This window comes from Lissotriton helveticus, chromosome 1_1 (assembly GCF_964261635.1).
Source record: "Lissotriton helveticus chromosome 1_1, aLisHel1.1, whole genome shotgun sequence".
Classification (NCBI taxonomy): domain Eukaryota; kingdom Metazoa; phylum Chordata; class Amphibia; order Caudata; family Salamandridae; genus Lissotriton; species Lissotriton helveticus.
In genome coordinates this window covers 589272206-589295223 of record NC_136057.1, presented here as the reverse complement: position 1 = coordinate 589295223, position 23018 = coordinate 589272206, and the positions used below count along the sequence as shown (strand labels likewise).

General features: G+C 49.8%; 1 protein-coding gene across 1 annotated transcript in view; it reads left to right on the top strand.

Moving 5' to 3' along the window:
* SOX5 (SRY-box transcription factor 5) overlaps nucleotides 1-23018 on the top strand; it is a 454156-nt gene that overhangs the window by 101357 nt on the left and 329781 nt on the right. The window contains exon 3 of the mRNA XM_078674095.1: nucleotides 21164-21377. Coding sequence (XP_078530221.1) covers nucleotides 21164-21377 — 214 coding nt within the window. The remainder of the gene's footprint in view (nucleotides 1-21163; nucleotides 21378-23018) is intronic.

Below are 23018 nucleotides of genomic sequence, written 5' to 3'. Positions count from 1 at the left end.
GGCCCCCATGCCTCTGGGTATCATGGGTGCAGCGGCCTGTCTTGGTGCACCGGGCCCCATGCCTCTGGGTAACATGGGTGCAGCGGCATGTCGGTGCACTGCGCCCCATGCCTCTAGGTAACATGGGTGCAGCGGCCTGTCTTGGTCCACCGGGCCCTCTGGGTAACATGGGTGCAGCGGCCTGTCTTGGTGCACCGGCCCCCATGCCTCTGGGTAACATGGGTGCAGCGGCCTGTCTTGGTGCAACGGCCCCCATGCCTCTGGGTATCATGGGTGCAGCGGCCTGTCTTGGTGCACCGGGCCCCATGCCTCTGGGTAACATGGGTGCAGCGGCATGTCTTGGTGCACTGCGCCCCATGCCTCTAGGTAACATGGGTGCAGCGGTCTGTCTTGGTGCACTGTGCCCCTTGCCTCTGGGTATCATGGGTGCAGCGCCCTGTCTTGGGGCACCGGGCCCCATGCCTCTGGGTGACAAAGGTTCAGCGACCTGTCGTGGTGCACCGGCCTTGTGCCTCTGGGTATCATGGGTGCAGTGGCCTGTCTTGGTGCACTGCGCCCCATGCCTCTAGGTAACATGGGTGCAGCAGCCTGTCTTGGTGCACCGGCCTCGTGCCTCTGGGTGTCATGGGTGCAGCGGCCTGTCTTGGTGCACCGGCCCATGCCTCTGGGTAACATGGGTGCAGCGGCCTGTCTTGGTGCACCGGCCCCCATGCCTCTGGGTAACATGGGTGCAGCGGCCTGTCTTGGTGCACTGCGCCCCATTCCTCTAGGTAACATGGGTGCAGCGGCCTGTCTTGGTGCACTGGGCCCCATGCCTCTGGGTAACATGGGTGCAGCGCCCTGTCTTGGGGCACCGGGCCCCATGCCTCTGGGTGACAAAGGTTCAGCGGCCTGTCGTGGTGCACCGGCCTTGTGCCTCTGGGTATCATGGGTGCAGCGGCCTGTCTTGGTGCACTGCGCCCCATGCCTCTAGGTAACATGGGTGCAGCAGCCTGTCTTGGTGCACCGGCCTCGTGCCTCTGGGTGTCATGGGTGCAGCGGCCTGTCTTGGTGCACCGGGCCCATGCCTCTGGGTAACATGGGTGCAGCGGCCTGTCTTGGTGCACTGGCCCCCATGCCTCTGGGTAACATGGGTGCAGCGGCCTGTCTTGGTGCACCGGCCCCCATGCCTCTGGGTAACATGGGTGCAGCGGCCTGTCTTGGTGCACCGGCCCCCATGCCTCTGGGTAACATGGGTGCAGCGGTCTGTCTTGGTCCACCGGGCCCTCTGGGTAACATGGGTGCAGCGGCCTGTCTTGGTGCACCGGCCCCCATGCCTCTGGGTAACGTGGGTGCAGCGGCCTATCTTGGTGCACCGGCCCCCATGCCTCTGGGTAACATGGGTGAAGCGGCCTGTCTTGGTGCACCGGCCTCGTGCCTCTGGGTGTCATGGGTGCAGCGTCCTGTCTTGGTGCACCGGGCCCAAGGCTCTGGGTGACATGGGTGCAGCGGCCTGTCTTGGTGCACCCGGCCCCATGCCTCTGGGTATCATGGGTGCAGCGGCCTGTCTTGGTGCACCGGCCCCCATGCCTCTGGGTAACATGGGTGCAGCAGCCTGTCTTGGTGCACCGGCCTCGTGCCTCTGGGTGTCATGGGTGCAGCGGCCTGTCTTGGTGCACCGGGCCCCATGCCTCTGGGTAACATGGGTGCAGCGGCCTGTCTTGGTGCACCGGGCCCCATGTCTCTGGGTATCATGGGTGCAGTGGCCTGTCTTGGTGCACCGGCCCCCATGCCTCTGGGTATCATGGGTGCAGCGGCCTGTCTTGGTGCACCGGCCTCGTGCCTCTGGGTATCATGGGTGCAGCGGTCTGTCTTGGTGCACCGGCCCCCATGCCTCTGGGTATCATGGGTGCAGCGGCCTGTCTTGGTGCACCGGCCCCCATGCCTCTGGGTAACATGGGTGCAGCGGCCTGTCTTGGTGCACCGGCCTCATGCCTCTGGGTATCATGGGTGCAGCGGCCTGTCTTGGTGCACCGGCCTCATGCCTCTGGGTAACATGGGTGCAGCGGCCTGTCTTGGTGCACCGGCCTCATGCCTCTGGGTATCATGGGTGCAGCGGCCTGTCTTGGTGCACCGGACCCCATGCCTCTGGGTAACATGGGTGCAGCGGCCTGTCTTGGTGCACCGGCCTCATGCCTCTGGGTAACATGGGTGCAGCGGCCTGTCTTGGTGCACCAGCCCCCATGCCTCTGGGTATCATGGGTGCAGCGGCCTGTCTTGGTGCACCGGGCCCCATGTCTCTGGGTATCATGGGTGCAGCGGTCTGTCTTGGTGCACCGGCCCCCATGCCTCTGGGTATCATGGGTGCAGCGGCCTGTCTTTGTGCACCAGCCTCGTGCCTCTGGGTATCATGGGTGCAGCGGCCTGTCTTGGTGCACCGGGCCCCATGCCTCCAGGTAACATGGGTGCAGCGGCCTGTCTTGGTGCACCGGCCTCGTGCCTCTGGGTGTCATGGGTGCAGCGGTCTGTCTTGGTGCACCGGCCTTGTGCCTCTGGGTGTCATGGGTGCAGCGGCCTGTCTTGGTGCACCGGGCCCCGTGCCTTTGGGGATCATGGGTGCAGCGGCCTGTCTTGGTGCACCGGCCTTGTGTCTCTGGGTAACATGGGTGCAGCGGCCTGTCTTGGTGCACCGGGCCCATGCCTCTGGGTATCATGGGTGCAGCGGCCTGTCTTGGTGCACCGGCCTCATGCCTCTGGGTATCATGGGTGCAGTGGCCTGTCTTGGTGCACCGGCCTCGTGCCTCTGGGTATCATGGGTGCAGCGGCCTGTCTTGGTGCACCGGACCCCATGCCTCTGGGTAACATGGGTGCAGCGGCCTGTCTTGGTGCACTGGCCCCGTGCCTCTGGGTAACATGGGTGCAGCGGCCTGTCTTGGTGCACCGGCCCCCATGCCTCTGGGTAACATGGGTGCAGCGGCCTGTCTTGGTGCACTGGCCCCGTGCCTCTGGGTATCATGGGTGCAGCGGCCTGTCTTGGTGCACTGGCCCCGTGCCTCTGGGTAACATGGGTGCAGCGGCCTGTCTTGGTGCACCGGACCCCATGCCTCTGGGTAACATGGGTGCAGCGGCCTGTCTTGGTGCACCGGCCTCGTGCCTCTGGGTATCATGGGTGCAGCGGCCTGTCTTGGTGCACCGGACCCCATGCCTCTGGGTAACATGGGTGCAGCGGCCTGTCTTGGTGCACTGGCCCCGTGCCTCTGGGTATCATGGGTGCAGCGGCCTGTCTTGGTGCACCGGACCCCATGCCTCTGGGTAACATGGGTGCAGCGGCCTGTCTTGGTGCACTGGCCCCGTGCCTCTGGGTATCATGGGTGCAGCGGCCTGTCTTGGTGCACCGGACCCCATGCCTCTGGGTAACATGGGTGCAGCGGCCTGTCTTGGTGCACTGGCCCCGTGCCTCTGGGTAACATGGGTGCAGCGGCCTGTCTTGGTGCACCGGGCCCATGCCTCTGGGTGACATGGGTGCAGCGGCCTGTCTTGGTGCACTGGCCCCGTGCCTCTGGGTAACATGGGTGCAGCGGCCTGTCTTGGTGCACTGGCCCCGTGCCTCTGGGTAACATGGGTGCAGCGGCCTGTCTTGGTGCCCTGCGCCCCGGTGCCTCTGCACCCCCTGCTTCGCTACGACCAGCAGCGCCGTGTCTGCACCTACGAGCCCGCGCCCTCGCGCGCCTGCAGCAATGCCGGTAATAACATGCACATCCGCTTTCCTAAGGGATAATCTTCAAGCAGAACATAGCAAGTAGGGCTCCGAGAACCATCATCGGCCGCCACGTAAATCCGGGCACATGAAACATTGGTTTAGTCGCCCCCACTGTCAATTCAACAGGACAGATTGCAAAAGGCGCGCCGATACGAAGTGTGATGAGTGGATTATGCGGGCCCTAAACGTCTCCTCGGGAGGGGAGGCGGGGCCCGCGGGCCCGCTGACATGTGTAAGACATTAAGTTTGCGCAGCTTTGCTGCGAGCCCAGCCTGACTGGCAGCGGAGTTGAGAGGAATAAAGCGCGCGCGCGAGAGAGGCAGATTTACATGAAGGAACTCAGGGGGCTTTGTCACGGCAATTGTATAAAGTGATATACAGTGCAAATCGAGTCGAGCATGTCCCTGGATAGCAGGCAGCTTACAGTCTCTCGGAGCACAGATTACTGCTTTATCTTGTCATACTAAATTAACGTGGCAGCACACTGTTAAACAGCGCTGACCTCTTCATCTATGGAAATTGCTGCCTGGAGGAGCGACGGTATTTAAGGCGCTCGGCGTCTCTCTTGTCTCTCCCCCGCCTCTGCCCTCAGGCGCTATACGGGCTGCGCTGAAAAAGAAGAATAGGCGCTCTGTAAAAAAGAGGTGTGTGTTTTTTTTCTTTTTTAACAGCAAAGTGACAACAGCTAGGTGTTAATTGGGCCTTTGTTTGATTAATAGCCTTATTGGTCAGGGAATATCGAGCTTTTGTTTGTACAACTTTACAGGAAAGCTTTTAACACGTACGTGCCCCCCTCCCCCTCCAAAACGTGGATTAGACTCGAGGACTCTTACATGTGCGCATTGATTTAACCCCAAATTGCCTGGATACGATATTCCACTTACTGCATTTTCCGCGTATTACGGTTTTATGGGCGGCCGCCGGCCGGGTATCGTACATGACCCATTTAAGCGTCGTGGGTGGCAACAAATGCTTTTGGACATGCAGTGGACTGATAATGCAGGGTTTAGATGGGCGGGTACTGCCCGGAACTGAGTGCCCGCATGTCTTTATTTGAAAAGCAGAGAACCTGCAATTCTCAGCACTTCTGAAATTCATTTAATGTGAGAGCACCCGCACTTCTCATGAGCAAGCACGTACTCTAAATACTGAGTGCCTGTATTTCTATATTTCCATTTAAATAATTGGTAAGAAGATATTTGCTCATTTCAGGTGATTCTTGGAAGTGGCAGTTGGGAGAGGTTGTGGCCTAACGGCTAGGGGAGTCAACCTCGAATCTGTGCAACCGGGTTCTAGTCTCCCCTAGAGAAACAAGCATTAGAAATGCAATAGGTCTCGCAGCATTAGAGTTAGTGCTTTTAGAATTGTTAATGGGTTTAGCATGAGGGTGAGGGTGAGTGAGGGTGAGGGTGAGTGAGTGTGAGTGAGTGTGAGTGTGGGTGAGTGGGGGTGAGTGTGAGTGGGGGTGAGTGTGGGTGAGTGTGGGTGAGGGATTGAGGGTGAGGGGTTGAGGGTGAGTGAGGGTGAGGGGTTGAGGGTGAGTGAGGGTGAGGGGTTGAGGGTGAATGAGGGTGAATGAGGGTGAGGGAGGGTGAGGGGTTGAGGGGTTGAGGGTGAGTGGGGGTGAGTGAGGGTGAGGGGTTGAAGGTGAGTGAGGGTGAAGGTGAGTGAGGGTGAGTGTGGGTGAGTGTGGGTGAGTGTGGGTGAGTGTGGGTGAGTGTGGGTGAGTGTGGGTGAGGGATTGAGGGTGAGGGGTTGAGGGTGAGGGGTTGAGGGTGGGTGAGGGGTTGAGGGTGAGTGAGGGTGAGGGTGAGTGAGGGTGAGGGGTTGAGGGTGAGGGGTTGAGGGTGAGTGGGGGTGAGTGAGGGTGAGGGGTTGAGGGTGAGTGAGGGTGAGGGGTTGAGGGTGAGTGAGGGTGAAGGTGAGTGTGGGTGAGTGTGGGTGAGTGTGGGTGAGTGTGGGTGAGTGTGGGTGAGTGTGGGTGAGGGATTGAGGGTGAGGGGTTGAGGGTGAGGGGTTGAGGGTGGGTGAGGGGTTGAGGGTGAGTGAGGGTGAGGGTGAGTGAGGGTGAGGGGTTGAGGGTGAGGGGTTGAGGGTGAGTGGGGGTGAGTGAGGGTGAGGGGTTGAGGGTGAGTGAGGGTGAGGGGTTGAGGGTGAGTGAGGATGAGGGGTTGAGGGTGGGTGAGGGTGAGGGTGAGTGAGGGTGAGTGAAGGTGAGTGAAGGTGGGTGAGGGTGAGGGGTTGAGGGTCTTGAATATTAATATAGATATACCTGTTTGTGTGTATATTTTGCACTACTGCTGTACTTGAAATCAATCGTTTTATGTATTGATCAATTGACAAATGTATTACAAAATCTGCAGAATGTAAGGGGTTGAGGCAACACACTGGGTTATAAGGGGTGACTATTATTTACACTTCGCTGTGTTGAAAGTATATAAATAAGATACTAGGACAAACATTTTATTTTTATGTGTTTATATTTGGTATAATTCAGATTTTTTAAATTCATTCTGGGTAAACTCGAGGCATATTCGAGTATTTGCGTGTTATAAACTTGGATATATTACTTTACTTAGAGCACTGCCATGATGAGTGAGTTTAGAGGTATTCGCGGCGCTAGTCCTTTTTTAGTTTCCGCTCTAAAGTTGGGATTGTGTGCCCCGGTTTAAGTCTAGTTGGTCCGCCCTCTATTTCTAAGCCCTGATATGGCGCGAGAGACAAACGCCTAAACGCAAACTTTTACTCTGGATTGTTGACGGGAGGGAATCCTCTTACCGTGTGATCCTTCCCCGTTGGATTTAATCTTCTACCCAGCAGTGACTTGAGTTGCGCTGACTGTGTAGAGCCCATTGAAAAAATGTGATCGACTCGGGACGCTTTAAATCAGACGGTCCCATTATTCGGTAAGGATTGGTAATATACGAATGACACGCTGTGTGTTATTCTTACGGGTTAATTTAGCTTTGATAGACGTGTAAGTTCCTTGTTTGGTTTAATGAGTATACTTCAATTATTCTTTACAGAAGATCGAGGAGGCGGAGAGTTGAGGCAGGCAGGCAGGCATGGGAGGAGAGGAGGAGGGGGGAGGAGAGTAGGGGAGGCACGGCCTAGCGGCCGTGCAATCAAGTAGTGAGGGGGCGGAGTTGTGGGAAGGCTGAGAGAGAGAGTAGGCGGCTGGGGGCATGTGCACGCGCATTTAAGCTCAATGCGCATGCGCATTGAGCTTAAATTTATCGTGCACTGCAAGGAATCGCCACGATTCCTTGCAGTGTGGATAAAGAGTAGATGAGCCCCTATAGTCTCGCTTGCTCGATGCGCATGCGCATCGACAGGCGAGACCTAAAAAACCAGTAGAACCACTTCTGCCTTTTCTGTTTTAATATGGAATGTTCGACGGGGCCACTGGAATTATGTGGCAGAGGAGGGACAAATTATGCAGCATGTTTGAATACATTATACAGCAAGAGAAGGCAATTTATGTGGCATAAAGCAGTACATTATGTAATAGTTTTACATTATTTCGTCACTTTTCAACTTGGTTATACACTCTGGGCATTGGTTGCACCCCATGAGTACTACTTTAACACCCAAATATAGCAATACGTAACAGAAAGGTGCTCAGTCCAACTTTGCAAAGTGCCTTCCACAGCTCTGCAACATGTGTTGTCACATTTTTAGTACCCTTTGAACCGTTTGAGCTATAAACACATTTTGTTTGCTAAAGTCTGCATATTATCCAGCAGATGGTGGATTATGTGGCACATGAGGCAAATCTATACGTATGCAAAAATTGCTGCGGCCACAAAATCTCATAATTCCAGTGGTCCTGGTAATAGAATACAGTACCAAAAATGCATAAGCCACAACTACATCTAGTAGAAAATGGTCATCTGGCATTTCCATTAGGGCAGAGCAATTTGCATTGGGTTATTGAGGAACACGCTGGCATCAGGCTGATCCAGTTAGTGCAGATGTGCATCTTTTGACAATCCCACACATTCTACAGGTGAGGATACATCTTTAATGCATACCTTTTAAGAACGAAGGATTTCTAGAAGTTTTTTTGCTGAAACACTTGGAACCATCACCCTGCTGAGAGGCCAGCCACTGTGGCACCCCCTGGCATCTGTTCTGACCGCATCGTGTGATTGGCCTGAGTAGACCTTGCTTGATGGTATGGCGCCTTCCATCGGTTTTGCATTCTGTTTCTTGTGCAGCTCTCTGGTGTTCTTTCCACCGCAGTGTGGTTTGAGTGGGAGGTCTATTTAAAATAGCAAGCGTGGCATTTGGAACTACTGCTGCCTCCAATGGGGTGAAATGTGTGGAGAGACAGCTATGGCAACGGGAAAAACATCATAAAGAAAGGGAAGAAATCAGCATGAAAAAGAACTGTAGAAAAGTTGTAAGGTAATACCTGAGCCTCGCTCAAGGAAAAAAGGACTCAAAATGAGAGCATGTAGTAACAGATTCTCTAAATTAAATCTGGTGGACATTTTGTTCACCTTCTGTTTGATCATTTTGTGAAGGTCTCTCATTACAATGTTCTGCATAATGCAGCTTTACAGCCCCTGCATAGTTGTTTTAATAATAATAATTATTATTATTATTATTTGTGTTGGTATTACCATTTTTGTTGTTGTTATTCTTATTTGTCGTATTGATATGAATGTTGGTATTGTTGCCATTAGTCTTGTTTTTGTTCTTTAGTTTTGACTGTCAAATACCAGTTTGTTCTGACTGAAATAAGAAAAACTGTGTTGGAATACACCTGCCTGACGTTAGTATGTTTACAATGTGTACAGATGGGCACTTTTTTCAATGGAAATTCAGCTGTGTAAAAGCCTAAAAGATGTAGAACTCTTGAAACCTAATATCATGCCTTTTATGCTCAGCTTTTGTGTGCTGGAGTTCTGTAAGTGCTCAGTGGTAGCTTTTTAATTATTTTCGCTGTTTGATGTCTGGAAGTGTTATGAATGGATTGTGAAAGACTTCTGTAAAATCTCATCTCTGTGCCAGCAGAGGCAGTCATAGGTAGGTTGTTCTTGTTCTGAAACAGTCTGTATGAATGCGTTAACGCGAGAAACAAACAATAAGTTGAATTATTTAGAAAAGAATAGGTTTTTATGCAATCTCCAAGAGAATGGACGATGTCGCCCAGATTGCGGGTGGCGTTTTTTGTTGCTGTTGTGGTTCCCTTTGAAATTGAAGGGCCATCGGGCGTGCATAGTTGAAGTCACAGATATGTTATGGTAGATGTTGCGCTGCTTTTTAAAGCGATGTCCTTTAGTAGGAGGGTCACAAAGTGTTAGTACCCATATGTTTTCTAGACATCTTATCACTTTGTTCTCTTAAATCTAGTGTCTTCAGCACACCATACTTTGGCCGCACAAGGAATTTTCGGTGGTAGATACGTATTCTTTTGGCAAGGGTGAATGACAAAATCACCAGGACACTCCAGTGCATTTAGAAATTCACTATTGCTGTACACAGGCAGATAGCACACCTGCACAGACACATTCACACCTTAGCTTCTGCAGCACACATAATGCCAACATTTAATGCACTTCAAAAATTGATTGTTCAGCTTCAGGCGATGGTCCAACATTTCTAACATAGCTGCTGCTTTCCTTCATTGCGGCCTAGATAAAGCAGTCCGTCTGCAGCTATCTCTGGTTTAGCAGATGCAGAAGGTGACAGGAGTCCTCAAGCATGTTTCTGCATCATTTGTTTCCTGCTGCTTTTGCAGAGGTGGTGGGTGAAGGGGAGATCAGTCAAACATGTTATTACATTGCCCGTTTCCCCTGCCTTAGCAGAGGGAAACTTGGTAGATTGGGCAAACACGTTTCTCCATCATCGACGTAGTGGTGTTTGGAGAGCACTAGCTGTTGGTATTCAAGGACCAGTGATCGGCCTGTGAGACAGTCAGAGTTACGATTTGCTTTGGATGGTGACAGGCGAAAAAAAAGAGTATTTCAGCTGATACCATATGTTGTCTTTTTGTCAAATATTTTCTACCCCAAAAGGGCGTAAGTGCTGATGGCGCAAGAGGGCAGGAGGCATTGGCTAGTGAGCGTAAACATGGCGTATCGCTTCCACTGGTTTGGATGTTGATGTATGAGAAACCTATGTCTCTGATGATGGAAGAGCAAGTCTAAACCTGTGCCTTATTGTGAAACAGTGTTCACAGTTTTTGAGCTTAAAGATCTCCACATAATTTAGAAGGGCAGGCCCTTCTGCCTTGATCCATTGCAGAAATGACACAGATCAGCACATACTGGGAGAAGCCGAACTTCCTTACCCCCGCACCCTCCCGGCTACACCCCCAATACTACTTTCCATGGGCTGTGCTGTTATGCCGACTTGGCGCCCATGCGGGGATTGGCCCAAAGGCCTGCCAGAAGCCCAACTTCCCTACCCCCGCACTCCCAGCTCCCAGCCTACTCCCCCCAACACTACTTCACAGGGGCTGTGCTGTTATGCCGACATGGCGCCCATGCGCCTGTGCGGGGATTGGCCCAAAGTCCTGTCAGAAGCCCAACTTCCCTACCCCCTGCACTCCCAGCCTACTCTCCCAACACTACTTCACAGGGGCTGTGCTGTTATGCCGACTTGGTGCCCATTCGCCTGTGCGCGGATTAGCCCAAAGGCCTTTCGGAAGCGGAACTTCTCTACCCCCACATTCTCCGGCCTACGCCCCCAATACTACTTCCCCAGGGGCTGCGCTTTTATGGTATTCTTTTGGTGCCTAGGCAGGAATTGGCCCAAAGGCCTACCGGATGCGGAGCTTCTCTACCCCAGCCACCTATCAGCGCCCTTTAGACCGGGAACGAGCCCGCGGTATCCCTCGTGAAGACCGGCACCCAAAAGAATTTACTAATTGTGGGTGAAAACAATCTATATGTCAGAGTAATGACATGCAAACAGTTTTATGATCAAAAGGTAAAGGTATTCTATAAAAGTGCAGCCCACTGCCAGGACATTGTCACCCTCAATGCCATGACTCGGATCCGAACCGAGGTTGCTGCGACCAACCTTGGTTGAGCTCTTTCACGACATCTGTGTCTACTATCACTTCATTTTAGCTTTTTGTGCTGTACGTCACAGGTTATTTCTATAAGATTTGAGTCAGAGGGATCTGGAAGCAGGCAAAAGGGGAACATAACAGGTGTACATACATGAATTCAAGCAGTGCACCACGCAATATGACAATGAAAGGTAGGAACCAATAATACGCTGTGAATGACAATGTGTGAAATAATAGTAGATGCCAGGGCCTTCGTCAGGATGCCACTGCAGCATGCATCATCCATTACTTCTGCCAGTGCTACCAATTACATCGCAAACACAATTACCCACCCTCACACTCCCTCAAGTGTGACAATTGAGACTATTTCTGGACCTCAAAGTTACAACAATTGCTTAGACTGCAGGTATTAGTTATTTTTTTGTCTATTGACTGAATCAGCGACTGTTATCCTTATCTCTCCCTTTAGATAGACAGTGCCACCCTGTGGCAGACTGTTATAAGTCGGTTTTGATAATTGTGTCGGTGCCAAGCACCGCTAACCACTGGCTCCAATTAAGGACTAAAATAAATATAATACTTGGGAAATTTCACGCATTGGTGATTTCCAGCACCGTGCCTCAAAGATTAAGCTCCCATTTACCAGCAACTATATTGTAATTCCTCCTATTCGGCATACCTCATAGAGCAGAAAGGTGAGGAATACGGGGGCACGAAATTACTGATGTTTGATGAAAAGTGAGAGGAACAAAGCATTAGACCCTATGTCTTTGGACAACATCTCTTCTTACCTTTAGCTGCCATTAGGTCTTTAATTTCCCTGTCTGTCAGAATTAATGTCCTGGCTCCTGACACTAGCCAAGAAATCACAGCCTTCTTGAAACTACAGCCTTCTTTAGCACAGTGTGGCTGTCCAATGCTCTGGTCGGGACCATGCCCAAACCCTTACCTTGGCTGTGCACGCCTCTGGTCTGCCCAAGTACCTTCACAGCCAGAGCCACTCCCACCAGCTAATCCAGTGGTTGGAGTGAGTTGGTACTCTAACCCGAGTGACTCCTGGCTGCGGTGCAGTGCAGGCCTACCAGGGGTGTAACAAACAAGTGTCTGCTTTTCCTTCCGCCGAAAAAAGGCACTTCTCGAACTGCCTCCAATGAGCCCCCATGTCCTCCTGCCACCTGTCAAAAGAGAAACAAGAGAAAAAGAAACCGGAGCTTCTAGAAGTCCTCTGGCGTTTGGGCAGGCTAGGCGGTGTGTGCTGCAGTGGAGCAGCAAGGAAAACACCTTCCTTCCGCTCCACGGCTCCTTTTATTGAACCTGTGATACCAGAAAAAACTGGCAAGAGCAGGTCCCAGCAAGTTCCGGGACACATTTGTCTCCCCTGCGTTTGCCCCGGCAGTGCTTAGAGGTCTCACAGGGCACGGCGTGGCTGCCAATGGGGGTGGGCGGGAGGCGGGTGCCGAGCACGTACTCCAGCGCTGGCCCCTGCTCCCCGCCGAGGAAGCGTCCTGGGGACCGGCACAACCGCCATATTGGCAGGGTGACCGAGTTCCCGGTGGCTCCTTGGAACAAGCATCCTCTGGGTGGAGGGTAATGGGCAGTGGGGAAAAAGTTAAAATCAACTTGGAGCCTGCCATCAAGTGCCATGTAAATATGCTGGCTTCCATGTCACATACATGCCAACATTTCAGGAGAGCAAAGTGGGAGATTAAAAATAAAATCGTGAGAATGGGGCTTTGAATCGGGTTACTGGCATGTATGGGCTTTGGAAGTGTGCTGCTGTAGGATCGGACATTTGAAACGCAAATGCACGTTTTTTTCTTACCTTTCAGAAGCATGGAGCATAATGGCAGGCAGAGAGGGTGTTGTAAGTGTTGGGCACTGGCCTGGCAGGTTGTTGGCAGTGCATACACCCCCCCCCCCAGTACTTCGCAGGTCTTTAAAAGACGATTCCCTTGTTAATGACGCTTTGTTGGTGTTTCACCCCTTCGAGGGCCCCTGCTGCATCGGCACTCTTTGCTGGAAGAATTAACAGTTTCCACAATACCAAGCCCTGTCAGCTGAAAACCCCGAGGAATTGGGTTTTTGCTTGTAGGAATCGGGAGGCGGGAGACTAGCCTTCAAATCGGTAGTCTCACGCCTGAATCGGGAGGGTTGGCATGTCTGATGTCAGTCTATTGGAACTCTGTTCTCTAGAACCACGAGACCTGCATGGAGAGGAAGTTTGTCTGCATTTCCACCCCCCTAGCATTTCCACCTTGCAAGAGAATGAACAGGCTCTTACAGAAATGGCCGGCTGTCTCTCTCTGTTTGAAACAAGATTGAGATAACTAGACTCCAATGTAATGGAGTTGGCCTAATGGCTAGGGCGGTCGACTTAGAATCTGGGGAACTGGGTTCGAGCCTCGGCAATGATGCTGAACATCCTGTGATTGTGGGCAAATCACTTAACCTCCCCGTGCCTAACAAAAAATGAATGTGTCCTCATGTAATGCAACCGGTGCATTGTAAAGCGCTCTGATAATCGATTCGGGTCAAGTTCGCGCTATATAAAACTCTGTGAAATAAAAAAAATAATAAATAGTCTTGCGGGAGTACACCAAAATATTTCCCGAATAAACTTAAACTGTTCCAACCAAGCACAAGTGCTTCAACAGTTCATCAGTGACATGAAGCACTATTTACCTTTAACTAAAAACAATAATTGAAAATACATTTGCTATAGGTAAATGAAGCGAGACAATCCGATTTCCAGAATCCCAAAGGTTTATAGTGTAATTGTAGAATTTTACAATTCTATTTTCCATGAAGACCGAAACCGCCTATGAAGCACTGTCCATTGCTCAGCAGCTTGATTTTTCCTGTCAATCACAAAGGCGACAAGTGAACTAGATTAGGTAAAGCTTGCCAAGATTAACAAAGGAAGATTATTCACGTGATCCCGAGAAGCCGGAAGCTTATTTTACCATTGAACTGGAGAAGAAATATCCATTACCGGCTGCATGCTGCCCAGGGAGAAACAGTTGATCCTAGAAGTCACATATTGTTGAAACCAAATGAAAAATATTTGGGCCAATTCGGATTCAGCGGGTCTCCTTTGATGGGAACTCGAGCAGTATTTTTCTGGATTTCTGAACTGAAGCAGGCGAGAGGAAATCTAGAACTCCCTCTTTTACTGGTGAGTACTTGCACTGTTCGGTCAAAGGAAGGGCTTGCTTTTATCATGGGGAAAGTGAAAATCCAGCTTGGGAATTACAGAGGGAGAGCTATCCTGCAGGGGACACTCTTTCCGTTAAATAATTGGCAGAAGTGAGTAGCTCTACGTTGCAAAATAATCATCTGAGTTTATGTGCAGTTGTTGGAACGTTTTCAGTATATTTTGTTTCAGTATGAAAATATTTATTTTGTGAATTGTTATAATCTATCTACTTGTGAAGCTACTTCTGAGTTGTTACATTTTATTTTGTTGTTTGGAGACCAAAATGTAACTCTGTTCTGATGACTTGTTACTCAGTCAATACTTTGCACACGAGATTTATCTCGGTCATTTATGTCCCTGCGTACATGTTTCTGTTATGCATATATTTATGTAGACTTCAATCGAAACTAAACCAGACACATAGAAGACCATTCTTAACATTCAATTTTAAGTATACATTTTCTAGCACGTTGACAGCTCTGCAGATTCACAGGTAGTAACTGTTACTCAGAAGCATGCGTTCTATTATGATAAAAGAGGACTTGCACCACAGTGGTCTTTTATCTGTTTTCAGAGACCAGATATTCCATAAACAAGCAGTCTATATTCCCATAAGCCCAATCAATACTGTTGCACTATTAAATGTGCGCTGTAGTACGGACAAAATCACACACACACACACACACACACACACACTATTAATGGCGTGGTGACTGTTACTCCAGTTCCATACCCAATACTGCCAAGCAAGACGGTATTAGTTATGGATTTCTATCCCTGGTCCCAGGTATGGAAATCACTGAATGACCTCCGCCCACTGGGAGAAGTCTCCGAACATGTCACAGTCATTTATTTTTTTGTTTTACATAGGAACCTACCTCCCCATCCCCTGTGGATTTGTTTCTGGAAAACAATACTTTGTTGAGTAGGTGCAACGAATTAGTGTATGCTATGCAAAGTTCACCTGCTTTGCTACAACTACCAACCGATTATCGCAGTGAAGGCTTTACAGATCCCCACCAGGCAGTCAGCGCTCTCTAAATAGAATCGGTGGTTTGCTGCCAGTTGAGCGGAGACTCTAACCTCTGCTGGACGGGTGGGCCATCCGCCACACTCTGAATGAACCCATGTGAGTATAGGTTTAACCATAGCCAAGAATATCAGTGGAACCCTGGAGATAGAGAAGGTACCTCGAAAGCTGTTGAGGGATTTATGTAATATCTAAGATTTAGTAGACCTCTGTATACTTAAATTTCAAGCTTGTTATTATAGCCTGGTATTATTCTTGCACAGTAACAATGCCATTGCACTAAAAGTGTGTATTATTTAGGTATTCTTTCAGATTAATATTTATACGGTAAACGAAGATTGCACAGGAACATTGAAGACCTGTACTATGCCTCCCTCTATGCACAAACTGCAGAATCTTCTGATCCATTAAACACCCTTACTTCCTTACACACTTGATGATTGTCAGTGAGCTCCTTACAGCAAGCACCATTTCCCATGTGGCCAAAGTCTTCCAGAAACCCAAGGGTAACCCAGGTCAGGGCAGCTATTCTTCTCATCAGTACTTCTGTGAAATGGCTTAGTCCATTATTTAATTATGTTTTTATAGCTGTTCCTCTTCAATGTTTAATGTATATTGTGCTGCCATTGTGTGGCATTAACAGTGCACAATAAATAGAGTTTGATGATAATTTTATTGGTCACAGATGGAAACAGACTCTGACCTAGAGACAATGTAAGCTGATTAACAAATCCGCCTATTGATCAATGGAATGTGGCCATGGCCTTCCCGGCACACTATAAAAATTCAATGTTTATAACACATTTTGAAAGATGGTGTTCTCAAGAATGTATAATGTTGTTTTGCTATTCTAAAAATCTCTGCCAATTACGTAAGAATTAGGAATAGAGACCCGAGTCAGAAAAGTTGCCTTTTTGATTGTTTTTTAGGTCTCGCTGAGTCAGCGAACAAGCGCTGCTCGGAGAGACTTTAGTAGGTGAGTTTTCAAAGTGCTGCTGGCTGGCAACAAGCTTGCGTTCACGGGAGCGTGCACGCGCGAACCGCCAGCCATCAGTGCCATCTGTCTTTCCTCTTTCTTGCTTTCTGCCTCCGCCCCTCCACCCGCCTTCACGCTTACAAGCGTTCGGGATTCTCCCACTGGATGCATCTCCGTCCGGCAATATCATCCCCACTTTAAATCGCTGCCTCAATGTGCTTTCTCTTTCCACCAACTCGATGTTTGTGTTCCTTTATTTTGAGATGCTTTTAGTATTACTGTTTTGTGACTTGAGGAACATTAGGGAAATGTTACTATGAAACTGGCCAACGTTCACAGTATTTATTTCTGAACGCAGCGGCTGCTTCATGTCCGTTGCACCATTCAGGGAGTCCTTTCGTTGGCGCTTTCATGAGGACATGATGAGGAAGCTGGAAACTTTTGGCACATTCTCTTTAAAAGCACAGCATGTTGGCGAATGGTTAGTCGATTAGACCTTTGTTGCGCTTAAGATCTCAAAGCGCTATGGTGGGTGCAGCAGTTATAACTCATGAAATATGGGTTGCAACTCACAAGGAGGGGGCAGGTTTAAGTGCATATTGGTTGTAATTGAACTTTTAAGATGATTGGCTGTGTGTATCCATTATCAGCACTCGGTGTTCGCTAAGTAATCTTGTTTTGTTGTGTCAATGCTTTGCTGCGCCCATTTGACTTACAATGTACTTTCTCTTTCTCCAAACTCGATGTTTGTGTTCCTTTATTTTGAGATGCTTTTAGTATTACTGTCACACACACACCCACAACCACACATACACAACCACAACCACACATACACAACCACACACACAACTACACACACAACTACACACACAACCACACATACAACCACACATAGAACCATACACAAACACACACACACAACAACCGCAGTCAAACACACAACCAAACACACACCACACACACACAACCACACACACAACCACACCCAACCCCACAACCACACACACAACCACACACACAACCACACACACAACCACACACAACCACACACACAACCACACACACAACTACACACACAACCACACACACAACTACACACACAACCACACACACAACCACACACACAACCACACAAACAACCACACACAACCACACCCACACAACAACACACACAAACACACAACCACACACACACAACCACATACACGCACAACCACATACACGCACAACCACATACACGCACAACCACATACACGCACAACCACATACACGCACAACCACATACACACACAACCACATACACACAACCACACAACCACACACACACAAACACACACACACACACACAACACACACACACCACACACACCCACACACAACCACACACAACCACACACCCAACCACACACACACAACCACACATACAACGACACACACACACACACAAACATACACACACACACAAACACACACACAACCACACACAACCACACACAACAATCACACACATACAACCACAACAATCACACACATACAACCACAACAACAGCACACATCCACACACACAGCCACACACACAGCCACACACAGCCACACACACAACCACACATACTACCACACAAACAACCACACACGCACACACACAACCACACCCAACCACACAACCACACACACAACCACACACACACACAACCACACACACAACCACACAAACACACAACCACACACACAACCACACAAACACACAACCACACACACAACCACACACACAACCACACACACAACCACACACACAACCACAACTACACAGACAACCACACACACAACCGCACACACAACCACACACACAACCACACACACACACACACTCAAAACCACACCCAAGCACACACACAACCACAGCCACACACACAGCCACACACAAAACCACAACCACACACACAACCACACACACAACCACACACACACACAATCACAACCACACACACAACCACACACACACACACATACACACACAACCACACACACACAACCACACACACAAACACACACAACCACACACAACCATAACCACACACACAACCCCACACAACCACAACCACACACACAACCCCAAGCACAACACAACAACCACACAACCACACACACCCATACACACAACCACACACACACTCACAACCACACACACACACAACCACAGCCACACACACAACCACACACACAACCACACACACACAACCACACACAAACAACCACACACAACCACACACACACACAACCACACACACACAACCACACACACACAACCACACACACACACAACCACACACACACAACCACACACACACAACCACACACACACAACCACACACACAACCCCAAACACACAACCCCAAACACAACAACCACACAACCACACAACCCCAAACACAACAACCACACAACCACACACACAAACCCACACACAAACACACACTCACAACCACACACACACTCACAACCACACACACACTCACAACCACACACACACTCACAACCACACACACAACCACAACCACACACACACTCACAACCACACACACAACCACAACCACACACACAACCACACACACAACCACACACACAACCACCACGCACACAACCACACACACACTCACAACCAAACCCAACCACACACACACACACATACACACACAACCACACACACACACAACCACACACACAAACACACACAACCACACACAACCATAACCACACACACAACCCCACACAACCACAACCACACACACAACCCCAAGCACAACACAACAACCACACAACCACACACACCCATACACACAACCACACACACACTCACAACCACACACACACACAACCACAGCCACACACACAACCACACACAACCACACACACAACCACACACACACAACCACACACAAACAACCACACACAACCACACACACACACAACCACACACACACAACCACACACACACAACCACACACACACACAACCACACACACACAACCACACACACACAACCACACACACAACCCCAAACACACAACCCCAAACACAACAACCACACAACCACACAACCCCAAACACAACAACCACACAACCACACACACAAACCCACACACAAACACACACTCACAACCACACACACACTCACAACCACACACACACTCACAACCACACACACACTCACAACCACACACACAACCACAACCACACACACAACCACACACACAACCACACACACAACCACCACGCACACAACCACACACACACTCACAACCAAACCCAACCACACATACACAAGCGCACACACACACAACCACACACACACAACCACACACACACAACCACACACACACAGCCACACACACAGCCACACACACAGCCACACACACAGCCACACACACAGCCACACACACAGCCAACCACACACACAACCACACACACACAACCACACACACACAACCACACACACACAACCACACACACACAACCACACACACACAACCACACACACACACACACACACAACCACACACACACACACAACCAAACACACACACACAACCACACACACACCCACAACCAACCACACACACACACAACCACACACACACACACACACACACACACACAATGCTTGTTTTGATATAGTTACCAAACAGAGGCACATCATACTACCTCACTGAGGCATGTGCCAGGTGAAATGCGAATTGACTATGTGACATCTGCAACAGAGGGAATGGAGCAAATATATACTTCCCCGGATTAGGCCTTTATGTATGAGAAAAGCTAATTGGCAGTAAAAATAATGCAACATGTCTTTGACCATCTCTGGTGGGTAAATGTTTGTAATTAAATATTTGTAAACCTAATGTATGAGAGCGATCGCCTTGTGATATGCATTACTAGTCAGAGTTCCAAGAAATCTCTGGCATATTGTTTTAGTGTAATTGTCACAGCAAAAAAGGATATCGCTAAATGTCACGAAAAAAACACATTTTCTTTCATTGGTTGGATGGTCACACCACTAGTGTAGGCTGGACCTCCCTCTGTCTGCCTGTCTTCAGGCAGACACATGAAGTGTCTTTGGCAAATCAAGCTAGAAGGTTTGTAGAAAAACATCTACATAAGCTAATTTCCTGCTTCATTCTTCCCCAAAAAAAAGTGAACATTTTCAAAAGGCAAAAGTAATAGGAATAAGTGACATGACTGTGGGCACTGAGACACATACACAGATGTTGATGGTTGAGGGACAAAGCCCTGGAGATAACCGTGTACTCATTACAGATTGTACCATGCAGCTTCAGTAATTTTCAGGTGCAAAATATTCTATTGAATCTGAAATGACGACCTTATATCTTAAACCAATTCACTGGTTTGTGTCCTGTTTTATAGCCTCAACAACATCTTCCTCCTGACATGTAACTAGCTTGGGAATTGGGGTGCTCACTTGTATTCTCCTACTCAGTATTTACTACCCCAGTGTTCTGCCACCCAGTATCTGAAGACCCGATTCGCAAAGTTATTTGGGCATGATTTGGGCATGTAACGTGCTAAACAAAAAGAAAAGACTCTGCAGATGGAAATTCCCTGTTCCTGAGTCCAGGAGATCTGTGTCAGCTTTGCACACTGATTCGATTTAAGAATGATAACCATCAGTTAATATGCAGTGTCATAACTAAATACAAGGGTGCAAACGTAGGCGCAGGAAAGTAAAGGAAAATGAGCCTCCCCCTACTTCATAGAAGTATAGATAACTAGTTTCTCCATATGCGAAAAATGGGGTTCTCTTGGAGAAAAAAGTCAAAGTAAAAATATGTCTGAGCGTTTCCACCTCGTGTGCTCCTGTAGGTTTTCAGCTATGTGGAAATGCCACTTGCATGCATGTGCGAGACTGGGACTGTGCTATGTGTGCTCCTTTTCTGTTGTGCTAATCACCAAAAATGCGTTCGTCTATGCAACCCACAAGAATCAGTCTACAGGGTGTAAGTTTGTGCACATTTGTGTGACTCTGGGCAGAGGATACCCATTCACTGTCCTTATTTCTGTTATTATTTCTAAAGAGAGCTCTCTTTTTTCTGAATCTTTCACTGGAACAGTAAGTCCAGTAACTCTAATATAGTTTTCCTGTGTGATGAACTAACTCTTTTCTAAACATACTTACCTTTTAGGAAGGCGACGGCAATAAAATGATGCCTTCATTTGTCCTGCACAACCCAGCTACCTCACCCCTGAAGGCCGACGAAGGAGGACGGCAGAGCAGTGGGGAGTTGGTATCGAACACGGCCATGGGAACTCCTGAAAGGCGCAAAGGCAGCTTGGCGGATGTTGTAGACTCTCTGAAACAGAGAAAAATGGAAGAGCTCATTAAAAGCGAACCAGAAGGTAGGAATGGAGAATCGATCAATAGCATTGGCAGCATTATGTCTCTGGGTATTTGTGTTTGGGTTATGAAGCAAAGTTTCCAGAGTTTCAGGGTTTCTTTGTACATCAAACCTATGATGTCTGTGTTCCAAGCTTTCACCATATGCCCTTTCCTATATAGCTCAGCTTACACCTCGAAACTGATTTTGAAACCTCAGAGTAAATCAGGTCTTGGTTAGTTCAGGACATATTGTAGTGGCTTCTTGAAGCTGTTAACTGCTTTGTCATACTCGGGCAAATGCCAGCAAACAAACCATGGAATTCACAGTTCGCTTTTGAGCCCGAGTTCCCCTAATACCCAGCTTTACAATATATGGGTCAATGCATTCTATGCTTCCTATAGGTAACCTAAACAAGTTTTACATTTGATCAGCTCTGCGTCTTGTGATGAGCACATCTTGAACTGCTTGCTCGATTTCACTTGGTGTTCACTGTATTCAAATTCCTTTTTTTAGGTTTTGCCTACGCAATGCGTACGAAGTACGCATGCGCTAGCAAAATCTAATGATATCTCTATGTGGGGTCGGGTATCCGCCCCCTCCTCCCATTGGCTAGCTCCATAAATGGAGGCTAGCCATTGGTAGAGGGCTCTGTCTGTCAATCCCAGACCAGATTCGGGGGCGTTCCCGAGAATTTTTCCCTTTTGGCTACGTCACGCGATGTCAGCCGAAAGCCGGGAACGCCCCCGAATCTGGTCCGGCATTGCCGGCACCTGCATCAGCCTTCCTGCTCGGGACGATTGCACAAAAGTCGCTCGATAGCCCCTCCCTCCCGCTCCGTGGCAGCCCGTTTCCCTCCCTCTCCTCAGGCCGGCCAGCCGAAAGAAGCAGCCGTCCGCCTCCAGCCAGGGCCGCGCTGGGATTGGCCCAGCCGGCCGAGCCTCCACCACGTCATCGGGAGGAGGAGTGGAGAGCAGGAAGCAAGAGATCTGCCGGAAGATGTCCAGGTGAGTGCTTTGTTTTTTAGTTTGTTGCTTTGTCTGTGTGTGTGTGTCTGTTCCCGCCCCTCACCCTCCCGCTGTCAGTGTGTGGCCGTTCCCGACCCCCTCCCGCTCTTCGTGCCTTTCCACCCCCCCTCCTCCGTTTACCTCGTGTGTGGCCGTTCCCGACCCCCCTCCCGCTCTTCGTGCCTTTCCGCCCCCCCCTCCTCCGTTTACCTCGTGTGTGGCCGTTCCCGACCCCCCTCCCGCTCTTCGTGCCTTTCCGCCCCCCCTCCTCTGTTTACCGCGTGTGTGGCCGTTCCCGACCCCCCTCCCGCTCTTCGTGCCTTTCCGCCCCCCCTCCTCCGTTTACCTCGTGTGTGGCCGTTCCCGACCCCCCTCCCGCTCTTCGTGCCTTTCCGCCCCCCCCTCCTCCGTTTACCGCGTGTGTGGCCATTCCCGACCCCCCTCCCGCTCTTCGTGCCTTTCCTCACTAACCTTTCTCTTGTACCCGCTCGGTGCACTCTTGTGAGGACCCCTCACAACACCGATTCTGCCGAGACCGGCCCTAATCATGCGATCTGCCTCCTCCCGCCAATCACACTTCAGATGCCAACCCCATCTCAGCCCTACCCAGAGATCCCTCGAGACAACACCCTGCACGGGACCTTCGCCCACCTAAC